Here is a 12,583-nt window from a genome sequence, read left to right as displayed (position 1 = left end):
AATTATAATAATAATAAAAAGATTGAAAAAGAAAGGAACTGTATGTACGTAAATACACAGAATATCCAAAAACTTGGCCGCCTTTGAGGTTCACTGCACAGTTCAATAGTCGAGATGCTAATTTTACACCATCTCGTTGCAAGGTTGGCAGGGTTTTTGTGTGCAGGAAGGAAGCGGTACCTCGTCAGAACCTCGTCCATTAAAAATAAATTGAAAGTGCATAACAAGTTGATTGTCATTATGTGGGGGCCATTCATTATTTGATTTTTTCAAAAATGAAAAGGGGAAGAATATTAATATAAATCAGAAAGTAGTTATTTCATATGAAATGAGTGTAATGATGGAATCTGAAACTATTGTTTCTCAGCAAATTGAGATACAGGGTGGTTGTAGGTTTGGGTGACATAGGTTTGTGGGCTGGAAGGGCCTGTACGTCTAAATTTAAATATATGCTTGAATGAGATCATTTCAGTCATGACACCTAAATTTTGTCCTTTTAGTTCAGACCTAAACAGTGACAATCTAAGTGCTCTAGTGCATATTTCATGAAGTAGTTAAGAAAGTAATGTCATTTTGGCCCTCTGTTGCAAAGGGGTTGGTGTTTGTATATTAAAAATAAAAATTGGGGTAGGCTTTTTTACATAGACAGTGTTGAGGCCACACCTAAAATACCATCCAGGTATTTGTTCTCAACTTTTTTTTTAAAAAGCAAGGAAAACTGTCCAAATCAGATTCTTGAAGATGATTCCTAGGCCCAACAGGAGTCTGGGTGGTTTGGATGTGTCCATGGAGATGGAAGGATAAAAGCAAACTTATTCAAACATGTAAGATTCTGAAGGGATCACAAAAAAAGCAGACATAATGACAAAATGAGGGTTGGTCATTTTGGATGGGTTTATAAATTTGAAGGTGATGATATTTGAAAGATGGAGGAATTGAGGGTTAAAAGAATTTGAGGCCAGTGTAGATCAGCCATGATCCTAATAAAAGGTGGAGGAATGCTTGAAGGGCCCTGGCAGCATGTCTCTCATCCACCTGTTTAGAAAGAGTTAAACCAGAAAATCTGCAGACCCTCAAATTGTAGTTCATACAAAAATGCTGGAGAAACTTAGCAAGTCATACAGCATTCTTTATGTAGCAAAGTCAATAATAGATGGCCAACATTTTAGACTTGAGCCCTTCATCAAGGTATCTTCTATAGAACAGACTGTTGTCTTCAGTGACGTTTTTCTGTCGACAAATAAGATTGTATTTTGGATTCTGTTCTAAATGAATGGAGCCAGTCAGAGGGACTAGTGAAATGATGGTCAGCGCAGACTAGAAGGGCCAAATGGCCTATTTTCTGTTCTGTAGCCTTCTATGGTTCTCTCCAAGAAATCTAAACAAAATACAAACACTACAAAGTTATTTCAGCACTAAAATGGAAATATTGTTGCCCAACAGTGAAATGCAGTAACCAATTCCGAGGTCATCTTCTGTCACTCGGCCAGACTCTTGGAGTTTTTCTTCATTTCAAACTACATCATTCACCTAATTCTGCCCAGTTATTTCCAGGACTTCAAAGCACAGTGCTACACTGAGACCCCTCCACCCCACTAAGATGTGTCCCATACGTGGTTCCTTTCCCACCCACCTGTCTAAATGCTGACATCACACCAGGCCTGTGATACCTCGGTCCCTTTTGTTTGCTCTGCTGAACCTAAGATATTGGTGTCTCCTCTCAACTGATGATTAGTATGAAAATGTGACCAAAATTGTATGAAACTCAACTGGTATTGAGACACAATTGTAATTTATTTTAGAAGAAACAGTGTAAACTATTGACAAAAAATGGGAAGGGAGAAGGAGCTCAGCGCAATAAGGTAAATTGTTACTTGTGATTTTTGACATTAGAATGTATTTTGTGAATCACTAGGTGTAGATTCAGTCAAATGCTACATCCTATCTTTGAAGAAGCCTCTTCAGTTGTAAAAGATGACTTTCCTGACCCAAAGCACGTGGTCTTCGCTCGGGTTGATTGTGACCTACATGGTGAGTAACCAAGCTTAATAAAGATGCTTGAAGTGAGTCAGTGGTGTTGAAAATAAAATCTGAAAAAATAACAATTGTGGTGTCAAACTTGAAAATGTGTTTTGACCATTAAATTTGAAAGTTGCCAAGTGTCAGAGGACCAAGGCTTTTATCTCCATTTTGATGCTAGTTAATTTTTGGTGATTGAATGGCTCCATAAAATCGGGTCCCACAAGGCTCCACACTTGCTCCCTCATTTTATGTTACATAAACTTATTGTCAGCAACAACTTCAATAAAGAAATTTACTGCTGATACCAAAATTGACAGCATGGTTTGTGAGGAAGGTTTGAGATGAGGAAAAAAACCATGAAAAGGCTGATTAAGTGAGCATAAAAATGACAAATTAATCTAGCAAAAAAGTGGAAGGTGATGCATTTGTGGATGCTAAATAAAGCAAAGGAATCACAAATAATGAGAAGCCAATGTCAAGGAACAGAACCTCTTGTAGAGAATGTTCACAAAGTCCTGAAGTTAACAGGGCAAGTAGGTATGGTGAATCCTTTTGTGTAGATGCAAGTTTCTCCAATTAAAAATCCATGTTGAACAATTGTTAATGCCACTCTAAATGGCAAGCTTCAATTTAAAATGGAGATGGTGTCCTTGAAAACTAAATATGAACAGTAATATGTGTGTATTAGCCTTTATTGGCAGACAGTGTGAATGAGGCGATAGAACAGGGCAGGACATTTAGCCCTTAATGTTAAGGATACTTTTATAAACTCAACAATCCATGTAGGTCTTCCCTCCCTCTGTCTATAACTGCCTAGTTTAATTTGTTAAGTACATGGATGTATTTGCTCAGTCATAACTGTGCAAGATTTTGGTCTCCACATTACTTAGAAGAACTAGAAGATGCAAGGGAGGTTTATATGGGTATTGCCAGAGCTTTAAAAAAATGAATTAGAAATGAAAATACTGGGTTACTTCCTTGAGTTTTAATTGAGTTGTACAGGATGGAGAGATCAGCTTGTTGATTGGTGTAATAACAATAACCTTGCACTCTAGATCAGCAAAAACAATGAGACGATTGTGGACTTCAGAAGGAATTCAGGGGAACATAATCCAACCTCATCAAGGGCTCAGTAGTAGAGAGGTTCAAGAACTTCAAATTCCTGGGTGTCAACATCTCTGAGGATCTGTCCTGGAGCCTCCATGTTGATGCAATCACTAAGGTGGCTTGCCAGCAGCTCTACTTTGTGAAGTGTCTGAAGAGATTCGGTAGGTCACTGAAGACTCTCATAAACTTCTACAGGTGAACCGTGGAGAGCATTCTGGCTGGTTGCATCACTGCCTGGTATGGAGGTGCCACTCTCAGCACAAGAATAAACTCCAGAGGGTTGTTAACTCGACCTGCAACATCACAGGCACCAGACTTCACTACATTGGGGACATTTGAGATGGTGTCTTATAAAAGCAGCCTCACAAGACCCTCACAACCCAGGCCATGCCCTCTTAACCCTGCTTCCATGTGGGGGGAGGGAGGAGGAAAGAGAAAGGAAAGGTACAGGAGCCTAAAGACAGCACAAGGTCAGCTGCTTCCCTGTTGCCATCAGATTCCTGAATAATCAATGAACCAAAGACACTGTCTTACTTTTCCTACACCTATTTTTATAATTAGTAATGTTGTAAGATGATTATAATATGAATGCTTGCACACTGATGCTACCACAGAACTCCAAATTTCATGACTTGTTCAAGATAACAAATAAATTCTGATTCTAAGATTGAGATTTGTTGTTCAGCTAAGTAGAAAGAATCTTTTCCTTCATGGTGAAGTCAATAACTAAGGCAGAGATTTGAGTTTTTGATTAAAGAATCACATTTGAAAGAAAATCTGAATTGCTTAGATTAGAGTTCTTGAACATTTCCTGAAGGATTGGTAAAACCTTTGCCTCATTTATATTTCAAATATCTTAATCTTAAATTTGAACATGTGAAAGGATGTCCTAGCCTTGATGCGTTCTCTGAAGTCGAGTTACAATTCCTGTTTGGAAGTCCTGTGTTTGAAGTTTCACTTATGTTCTGCCTAATATTTGGGATGCAGGTCTTCGATGACATAATAACCTAAATTATGGCAACTGTTGGTGTTGCTTCCATCATCCTGTTATAGTTTATAAGGCTTGAGGCCACACAACAGTTCAAACTAAAGGGGGCATATTTCTGGAATGTTCTGTCTATCATTTCATTCTTCTGCATTTCATTCTGGGTATTATAGAGATTGTAAACTAATAGAAATTCATTTTCCTAGTAGTTCTGGTATCATGTGACCATCAAAATGGTAGATGGCAAATTGCACACGATTTGGCGGCAATCTATCTTCGACCAGTTTCATTGATGTGAACTTCACAAACTTGTTTTATCTTCACAGTAATGAGAATTCAGATTTAAGACAAATTTATTTCCACTTGAATGCCTGTCAAAAGATGAATGGAAAATGTCTGTTTCCTTGGAGCATTTTATGTAAAACATTACACATAGGCCATTGTGTCTGCTGGTATGGATTTTGAATATTTTCTGACTATTTGTACTTGTCCAGTTTTCAAAGTGAGTACTGAATCAAACAGCGATTAAAACTTAATTATTGAATGTTGAGCCTTGATAACTGCAGGCAAGTCCAATACAGATATTTTTACATTCAGTGTGGTCTTGTGAAAAAGTGGAAAGGTTTTGAAATGATTTGAGTATTATTAGGACAAATTATGAAGATAAAGGTACAAAAGGATCCAAGAATTTTTTTTACTTGGGGATATATATGAAAAGGATACAAAACTGAAATTGGATAAATGCCAAGAAAATTTTTTTATTTATAGCAATAGCAACTTCAAAGAAATCTCTAGCAATAACATGGAAAGCTGATAATGAAGTATTATTGAGTAGATGGCATAGTGAAATGCAAAATTGTCTACCTTTAGAAAAAATTACATATAGTTAAGGAATAGATGAAAATTTTTATAGTATTTGGAAATCATATATGGATTTATGAATAAATTTCTCTCCACCTCTTCTACCTTATCCACTCCTCTCAATTAGAAATTATATTAATAATTAATGTATATATGTAAGCTAATATTGTAGTAGTAGGTGGTTCTTTCTTTTTACATTTTGGGAGGGAGGGGGGGTTGGTGAGGAAAAATTAAGTTTTTTAATCACTATGTATGATCAATGTTCATTGATTTTTATTTTTGTCTGTATTGATACAAATGATAAATAAAATTTTCAACAAAAAAAAGGGTGCAGGCTCCGGGGAAGCAGAGGACTGATGCGGGGCACCAGTAAACAGGGAGACCACCTTCATTTGAGAAGAATCAGAGGAGAAGACCCCACAGGACGGTGACCATGGCAGCAAGTAGTCAGGACCTTGCAGCTCAAGAATACAAAAGTGGTGGGTTTTTGGTGAAAAGGAGGCAAGGAACCTACACAGGCCATGACTGCTGGTGACTCCAGTCAAAGGACTCACCATACTACAGACTGCTGGAGACTGGCTGAAGAGGTACCAGGATTTGAAACCAGGATGAGTGAGGCTGCCAAAGGCTTCCTAATCCTATTGGAGATTTGGATCTGGAGCTTGGGTTTAGACTGAAGGCTGTGGCTGTGAGGGCGCAGGAGCAAAACCATGGATACTTGATGACTCTGGTAGATGCTCTTTCCTTCTCTTTCTCTGGCTGTAAGGGGTGCCAGGCAATTTCTGCTGATGGCATATCTTTTTCTGTCTTGCAACAGACTAAAGGAAGTTGTGTAATGTTACACTTGTTTTATTACATGACAATAAAGGAATCTTGAAGCTGTGGACTGCATTTAATCAAAGTTAGAGCCTTTCACCTCTTGTAGCCTCAGTTTTCTGTGTAGGAGGTGGGCTATTGAACCTAAATGAGCAAAAATGTTTACATATATTTGATGGGCTGAAGGATTTTCTGTGCTGTACCATTGACTATATCTGAAGACATGGCACTTCAATTAACTAAATTTAGTTAACTATTCTTCTCTGATGCTTTCTACAGCCGATATAGCACAAAGATATCGAATAAGTAAGTACCCAACATTGAAATTATTCAGGAATGGAATGATGATGAAGAGAGAGTACAGAGGTCAAAGGTCGGTGAGTGCTCTTGCTGATTTCGTCAAGCAACAAAAAAACGATCCAATTCAAGAGATTCTGAACTTGAAAGAATTGGAAACACTTGATGTAAGTTGCATTCTGCACCTGAGGAGCTCAACCAATTTGTGATTTGATGTCAAAGCCAATTTTCAAGGGCTAGCAGATTTTTGTCTGTGACCTGAGGTATTTGTTTTCTCCACCCAGGCAAAAAGAAAATTTAGCCAATTCATGGTCATTCCTAATCAAATAATTCTCTTGTGGTTTTTTAAAAAAACATAAAATTAAGGCACTCATCAGTCTGCGCTATTCAGTTGTAAGAAAACTTGAGGCACTGCTATAAATCAGTAGACTATTATAGCAAGATCATAGTTCATTTCAAAACCTTGTTCAATTAACTTTGAAAATAGTTCATACAAATGAGAAAATTTTTGTTCAAATATTGCAGAAAATTTTAAAAACAAGAAATTATGATCATTATCTATAAAACGGCCATTTTGAAGAACAAAAGATGGCTACTATTCCCAAATTTGGTGGTTCACATAGAAGGCAAGCAACACCCCAAGAAGGATGAAATCTCGTCAATTCAACTGTCCCACTCTACAGACTACCACGCAGACGAGACTTGCCCTTTTCAATCTTCATTTTTTTAAGTTGAATTTGAAAGTACTGGAATTAAGGCAGGAGTGTGCAAGATTTTTTATAGTTGGCTTTTCAAAAAAATGATATTCTTCAAAATGTCACTTTTTTTAAACATGGCTTTTGTTTGCCATAGTCATGTGTGCCATTTTACAACACCAATCACCACTGAGACTACTAAATTCTAATTTCTTTCGTACTGAAGCTAGTGAATGTAATTTAAAATCTTTTGTATTTTGAAGAGTAAATGAACTGAATGATACAGAAGGAAACATTTCTCTCTTATTGCACCATGATCAACTTTTAGGGTACAGGCTGACTTCAGGCGGCCACAAGTGCAGACTGGAATTCTCAGAACTGATACACTTTACAAGAAAAGTGAAGTGATCATTTTTGGCACTGCAACAAATGTCTTGAATATACTTTCCAATGAACTTTCTCTGTATGTTCTCATCCATTTCTAATTACCCTTGAAAAGTAGTAGTGAGCTTTCAGCTAGTACTGTTGCAGGGGTGAAGGCACCCCTACGAGTGTTTTGGAGAGAATTCCAGGATTTAGAGTTGGGTATGATACAGGAATGGTGATTGCCTTTCCAAATTGGGATTGTGGAGGAAGTTGCAAGTATGGAATTGGAGGTTTGCAACAGGCATTAAACTAAAAGTTGCTTTAATTTCAATTATCTGAGCTAGTTTCTCTTTTTATTTCTCTTTCCCCCCACTTCCCCCCCCCACTCCCCCCCCCACTTCACCTCTTGAAGTGACCTGGAGGCATTACAGAATATCCCATTTGAACATAGAGCAGAGTAACCTGACACCAATAAGACTAAATCTATTCACACCCCCCCCCCCCACCCCGCCAATTTTCCTGGGCAGATATACTTGCTTGGCCATGATACTAGGGCACACTTGAAGCCAGCATTCATGAAAATGTCAACTAATGTTAACCATCTACTCTCTTTGCCAAGTATTATATTTGGCTACTTCTGAAACTCAGTCTTGAAATTGAAGCTTTAAAATGACCCTGCCAGTTAAGACCATCATTTGCATCCTGGAAATCCGAGCTCCAGATCCACCTCCAACACAATCAGGAAGCCTTCAGAGCCCATGGCCCTTCGGGAGCCCTTTTCTCCTTCAACACACTCTTAAATCCCGGCTCCAATACATGGTTCCTATGAGCTCATCTCTAGCAGCCCATAAGTTGCCCACATCTTGTGTTGGTCTTTCAGCTGCAGAGCCCCTCACTGGTCCATTGCCATGGACACTGTCCTGAAGGTTCATCTCTGCTTATCCTTCTCAGTGAGGGTGTTCTCCCTGTGTCAGTCCATTGCTCCCCCTGAGTCTGCAACATCTTGTACCAAGAGTTACAAGATGTACCAAGCACAGAGCCCACAGTTACAGGATTTTAAAATATTTTTTAAAAGCTGTTTAAATCTTGTACAGAGCCATCAGCATTAGGTCTGGGTGGTGAACCCTTCTGAGTAGTGCTCTGTCTCTGCTTTCCCAGTCTGCACCTGCTACAGCTGCAGCTCTAACAGCACCTCACGAGCTAGGTCAACAGTGGTGCTACCAAGCTACTCTTATTGATGAATATTGAAGTCCCTGCATAATGTCCTTGCACTGTTGGTTCAAGGTTCCTTTTCTTATCATGTAGTAATACCTAAATATGAAATATACATGATATACTTCAACTTTTGACTGTTGTAAGGCAAATGAGTTGGCATGAGCATTGCCCAGCATCTCGAACAATAAGAGAAAGAGAAGCAAAAGTGAATCCCTTCAGAGAGAATGTCTGTGGATTTGCCTCCAGTGCTCCCGCAACCTCTGGATTTGCACAGAATCCTGTTCGATGTCAGATAATGATCAGGCATCCTCTTGAATCCTGGTTCCGCTACTTCATTCCCCTGAGCAGGTCTCCAGCAGCCCACAGCCTTGCTTAGTCCTTTTACCGCTAAGCCCCTTGCTGGTGTGTAACAGTAGTCATTTTCTCTGTTGCTTCATTGGTCATGATTTTACCCAACTGTTCTCCCCATTTCTGGTGCCCTGCAGTGGTTTGCTGCTCCTCAGTCTGCAACCCTTTGAGGTCCACTACCCAGCATAGGCACAGACCTCCATGGTTGCATGATATTTATGTTTTATAAAACCATTGGCTCCTCTAACATCTAGTTTAAAACATATACTGAGCTGTCAGTATCAGGACCAGGCAGTGGGACCCTGTGGAGAACCACTGTCTCTGCTCCCTATTCTCCCAGATCCACACCAGTGCCAGCGCTGCTGTCACAACACGATGGCAGCACTTTCTTTGTGAGAGCAAAACCATGGAATGTTAATGACTGACTACTGTGCACTGTTTGAAATGGTTGGATTAATGGTTTAAGTAAGGAAGTATCTTTTTGTACTAGGCATATCTCATTGGAGAACATTGTTAACTGCAATGCAGGATCCTGAGTTAGGACGCTCTGTAGATGAAGTGCATTTTAGTGTGTTGGTGGTTTACTCTGGAAACAATGCTCACAGTAATGGAAAAAAATAAATGGTCTGTGTGTTATATTGCCAGTGAAGAAGAGATTATCACATTTTCTGGGAGCTAATTTGCAGTCCCACTGCCAAAGAGTTATCATCTTTCCAGAATTAAATCATCCTGGATTATAACAAAACCTTTTGGGATTTCCAATTGAGCTAGAAAAGAAAATGTTTGCTAGTATTTGACTAAAATGTTTGAGCTTGAAGCATTTGCAACCATCTCTTTCAGATTAGCTATGCCAATTAATCACATCAGAAACAATTTATTAAATTTCTTGTCCACCTCTGACATTGAAACTGACCAAACATTTCTGTATCTGGTCATGGTCCAAGTTTTGAGCTGCATTGGTGGCCTGTTCCAATTGAAGTGCTTTGTTTTTTTTTAGATCGATTAATATATCAGAATGTTTCATCAGGATATCTCAAACAAAGTGATCAGTTTATAGAATATATTCTGCAGTAAAACTGCAGCCATTATTTCATCACAATCGAATTTCATGGAGCTACTCTCATTCCACCAATGCATTGTGTAGTAAGATGTGCCTAATTATAGATAATTTTGTGAATCAATTGTTCATTCCTACTTGTTAATTGCAGATGGTAGCAAGGCAATTGGTGGTGTTGTTTTGAACGATGGAAGCAGTTTTGTGTAGCGATACAATGATGGGAATTCTGATACTGTAATAGGTGAAATGGGGCTTGAAGGCAAACTTTGGCTCTTCTGCACCAGCTGATGGCTGCCCTAGAACAATAGCAGTGCCTTTTGAGTCTTAGCAGTTTTGGGCTGAATTCGGTTGATGGTATCACTGAGGCAAAGTGGGCAAACAAGGCACTCTAGAAATTTTTGGAATTTGAGGTTAAATACATTCTCAGTTATTGTGTTACTTTGGTTAGTTCACAAAATTAACATTTGACTTCTGGAATTTTCTTACCCAGTTTATGAATCTATTTTCAGATCCACTGCCTTTCAAACAATACTAACAATTTCATCTTGTATATCCATTTGGCTGTTCTATTTTGCAGCGCAGCAAACGAAACATCATTGGATTTTTTGAGCAGAAAGATTCAGACAACTATAGAGTCTTTGAAAAAGTGTCCAACATTTTGCGTGACGATTGCATCTTTTTGGCTGCATTTGGGTAAGAACTTGTTAAACATTCTCATTATTTTTTGAGAATTGCGTGAGGGCTCAATTTATTATCCTACTTATTTAATGGATCACAATATTCCTAGTAAACATTTGACCTACATCAGGCCTGTTAGAGCTTCAAAACAGCAGATGGAATTTGATTCAGACAAATGTGAGGTGTTGCACTTTAGAAGGGCAAACCAAGGTAGGACATAGTACATGGAAGGGCACTGAGAAGTGGAGGAGGACAGGGGGATCTGAAAATACAGATATAATTCTCTAAGAGGTCCCACAGGTAGATGGGGGTTTTTAAGAGAACTTTTGGTATTTCAGATTCCGATTTTGGCCTTTATAATCCAAGTATTGAGAATAGGAGTTGGTATACTAGACATTGGGGCCAAATTTGGGATATTGTGCAGTTTTCATCATCTAGTAATACGAGATTTACAAGAATATTCCTGAGGTTTGAAGAATGGAGTTACAGGGAAAGATTAAACAGGTTAGGGCTTGATGCCATGGAGTGTAGGAGATTTGATAAAGGTATTCAAAAGGATGATGGTATAGGTAGATAAATGCAGAGAGGTTTTTTTCCACTGAGTTTAGGTGAAGTAAAAAAACTAGAGAACATGGGTTAATTGTGAAGGGAGAAAAGTTTAAAGGGAACATAAGGAGGAACTTCTTCACCCTTCATGCAGGGAGTGGTGGGAGTGTGAAATGAGCTGAACTGACATTTAAGAAAAATTTGGGCAGGTACATAGATGGGATGGGCATGGAGGGAAATGTTTCTAGTGCAGGTCAATGGGACTAGAAGGGATAATAGTTTGGGACTAGGAGGGACAAAGGGCCTGTTTCTGAGCAGTAGCATTCAATGGCTACTCTGAACTTGTTCCTTAAATGCCTGATAGTTGCTTAGCAGGAGTACTTTACTTGCTACTTGTGGGTGTTCCCAATGTTGTCATGGCACCCTTCCAACTCTGGTCTTGAAATTAATTATTTGTGCTTCGTGATGTCAGATCATACTAGTAATTTAATTCAGTGTTTTAAGATTCACTATGAAGTATTGTGTATTTTGGTTTAAATGACAAGGAAACAAGAATCCTTGATATTTGCTATGTAATAAAATGCAAATTAATTCATGCATCTTGTTTATTCAATACAGATCACAATTAGTTGTTCCCTCAAATTGTTGAAACCAATTAATTCTGGGAGAAATTCAAATACTTGGTTCTGTGGAAAAACTTGTCCAGACAAATATGAATTACAGGTGCTGTTATGACCAATATCAGTTCGACCATATCCCCTTTAAAAGAACATGCAATTGAATATACTGTTAAGATTCATAGTTTAAGCATTCTTATAAATAGTAATTTAAATAAAAACTTGCATCTCTTCAAGCTAATCAGCTTCCTACATTGACACAGTGGGATTTGTGACAACCAATAATACTCTTCTTCAACTGATAATTAAAATGTTGCTTGCAGCTGTTGTACACTTACCAGGAACAAAAATTAGACTTGTTTTGTCAGGAAAATAACTTGCTTAATACACAATGGTGTAATATCAAATGTAAATTACATTAAAATTGCTAGCACGTGTCACACAATAATCTTGTTTTCTCAAGTGTTTTGAAAGATGGTGGGCCTTTCTTTAAAATCATTAGCTTCACTGTACAAGAAAAACTAATAGATGACAATGCATGTCTAACATTTGCATTATTTAAATGGCATAGTCAGTGTTTTGCACGTTATTACTATGGGAATTGCAGGGTGACACGTGTGTATATGTTTGTATTTCTGAACCTTTCATTGAGTGGGGGGGGGGGGGGGTGGTGAAGAGAATCCACAATGATGTAGGATAACATTGGCCAGTTCTCTCCACTATCATCCTGCATAACTAGTGCTCTCTAACTTTTTACTTTCATGGATTAATGCTAAGGCAAATATTCCCTCTTTTTTTCAGCTTTATTATGGGTTACTAATTTATTGTTCTCCAGATAGAATGCCATTGTTTTAAGATCGTAGGAAAATAGAATCTAGAGGAGACCATTCAATCTTCATGTCTGGCAGATATTTATATCAGTGCCATATTTTTGCTTTACCCTACCCCTTGCTATTCTAATTATAAACTGCTC

The 12,583-nt window shown here is 38.3% G+C and overlaps 1 protein-coding gene across 3 annotated transcripts in view; it reads left to right on the top strand.

Annotated features, from left to right (window-relative positions):
* The window catches only part of erp44 (endoplasmic reticulum protein 44), a 123,949-nt gene that overhangs the window by 70,407 nt on the left and 40,959 nt on the right, over positions 1 to 12,583 (top strand). For 2 of the 3 annotated variants that reach the window (XM_069913565.1, XM_069913566.1), the window contains exons 4-6: positions 1,916 to 2,031; positions 6,071 to 6,255; positions 10,347 to 10,462. In XM_069913565.1, the coding sequence (XP_069769666.1) occupies positions 1,916 to 2,031; positions 6,071 to 6,255; positions 10,347 to 10,462 (417 nt within the window). Of the gene's footprint in view, positions 1 to 1,915; positions 2,032 to 3,184; positions 3,600 to 6,070; positions 6,256 to 10,346; positions 10,463 to 12,583 lie in introns of those variants that run through there. The other variant, XM_069913567.1, reaches the window with a different exon arrangement.

The sequence above is a fragment of the Narcine bancroftii genome, chromosome 1 (genome assembly GCF_036971445.1).
Source record: "Narcine bancroftii isolate sNarBan1 chromosome 1, sNarBan1.hap1, whole genome shotgun sequence".
Taxonomy (NCBI): Eukaryota; Metazoa; Chordata; class Chondrichthyes; order Torpediniformes; family Narcinidae; genus Narcine; species Narcine bancroftii.
Note: the sequence above shows the minus strand (reverse complement) of the source record. Positions and strands in the feature narration are given on the sequence as shown.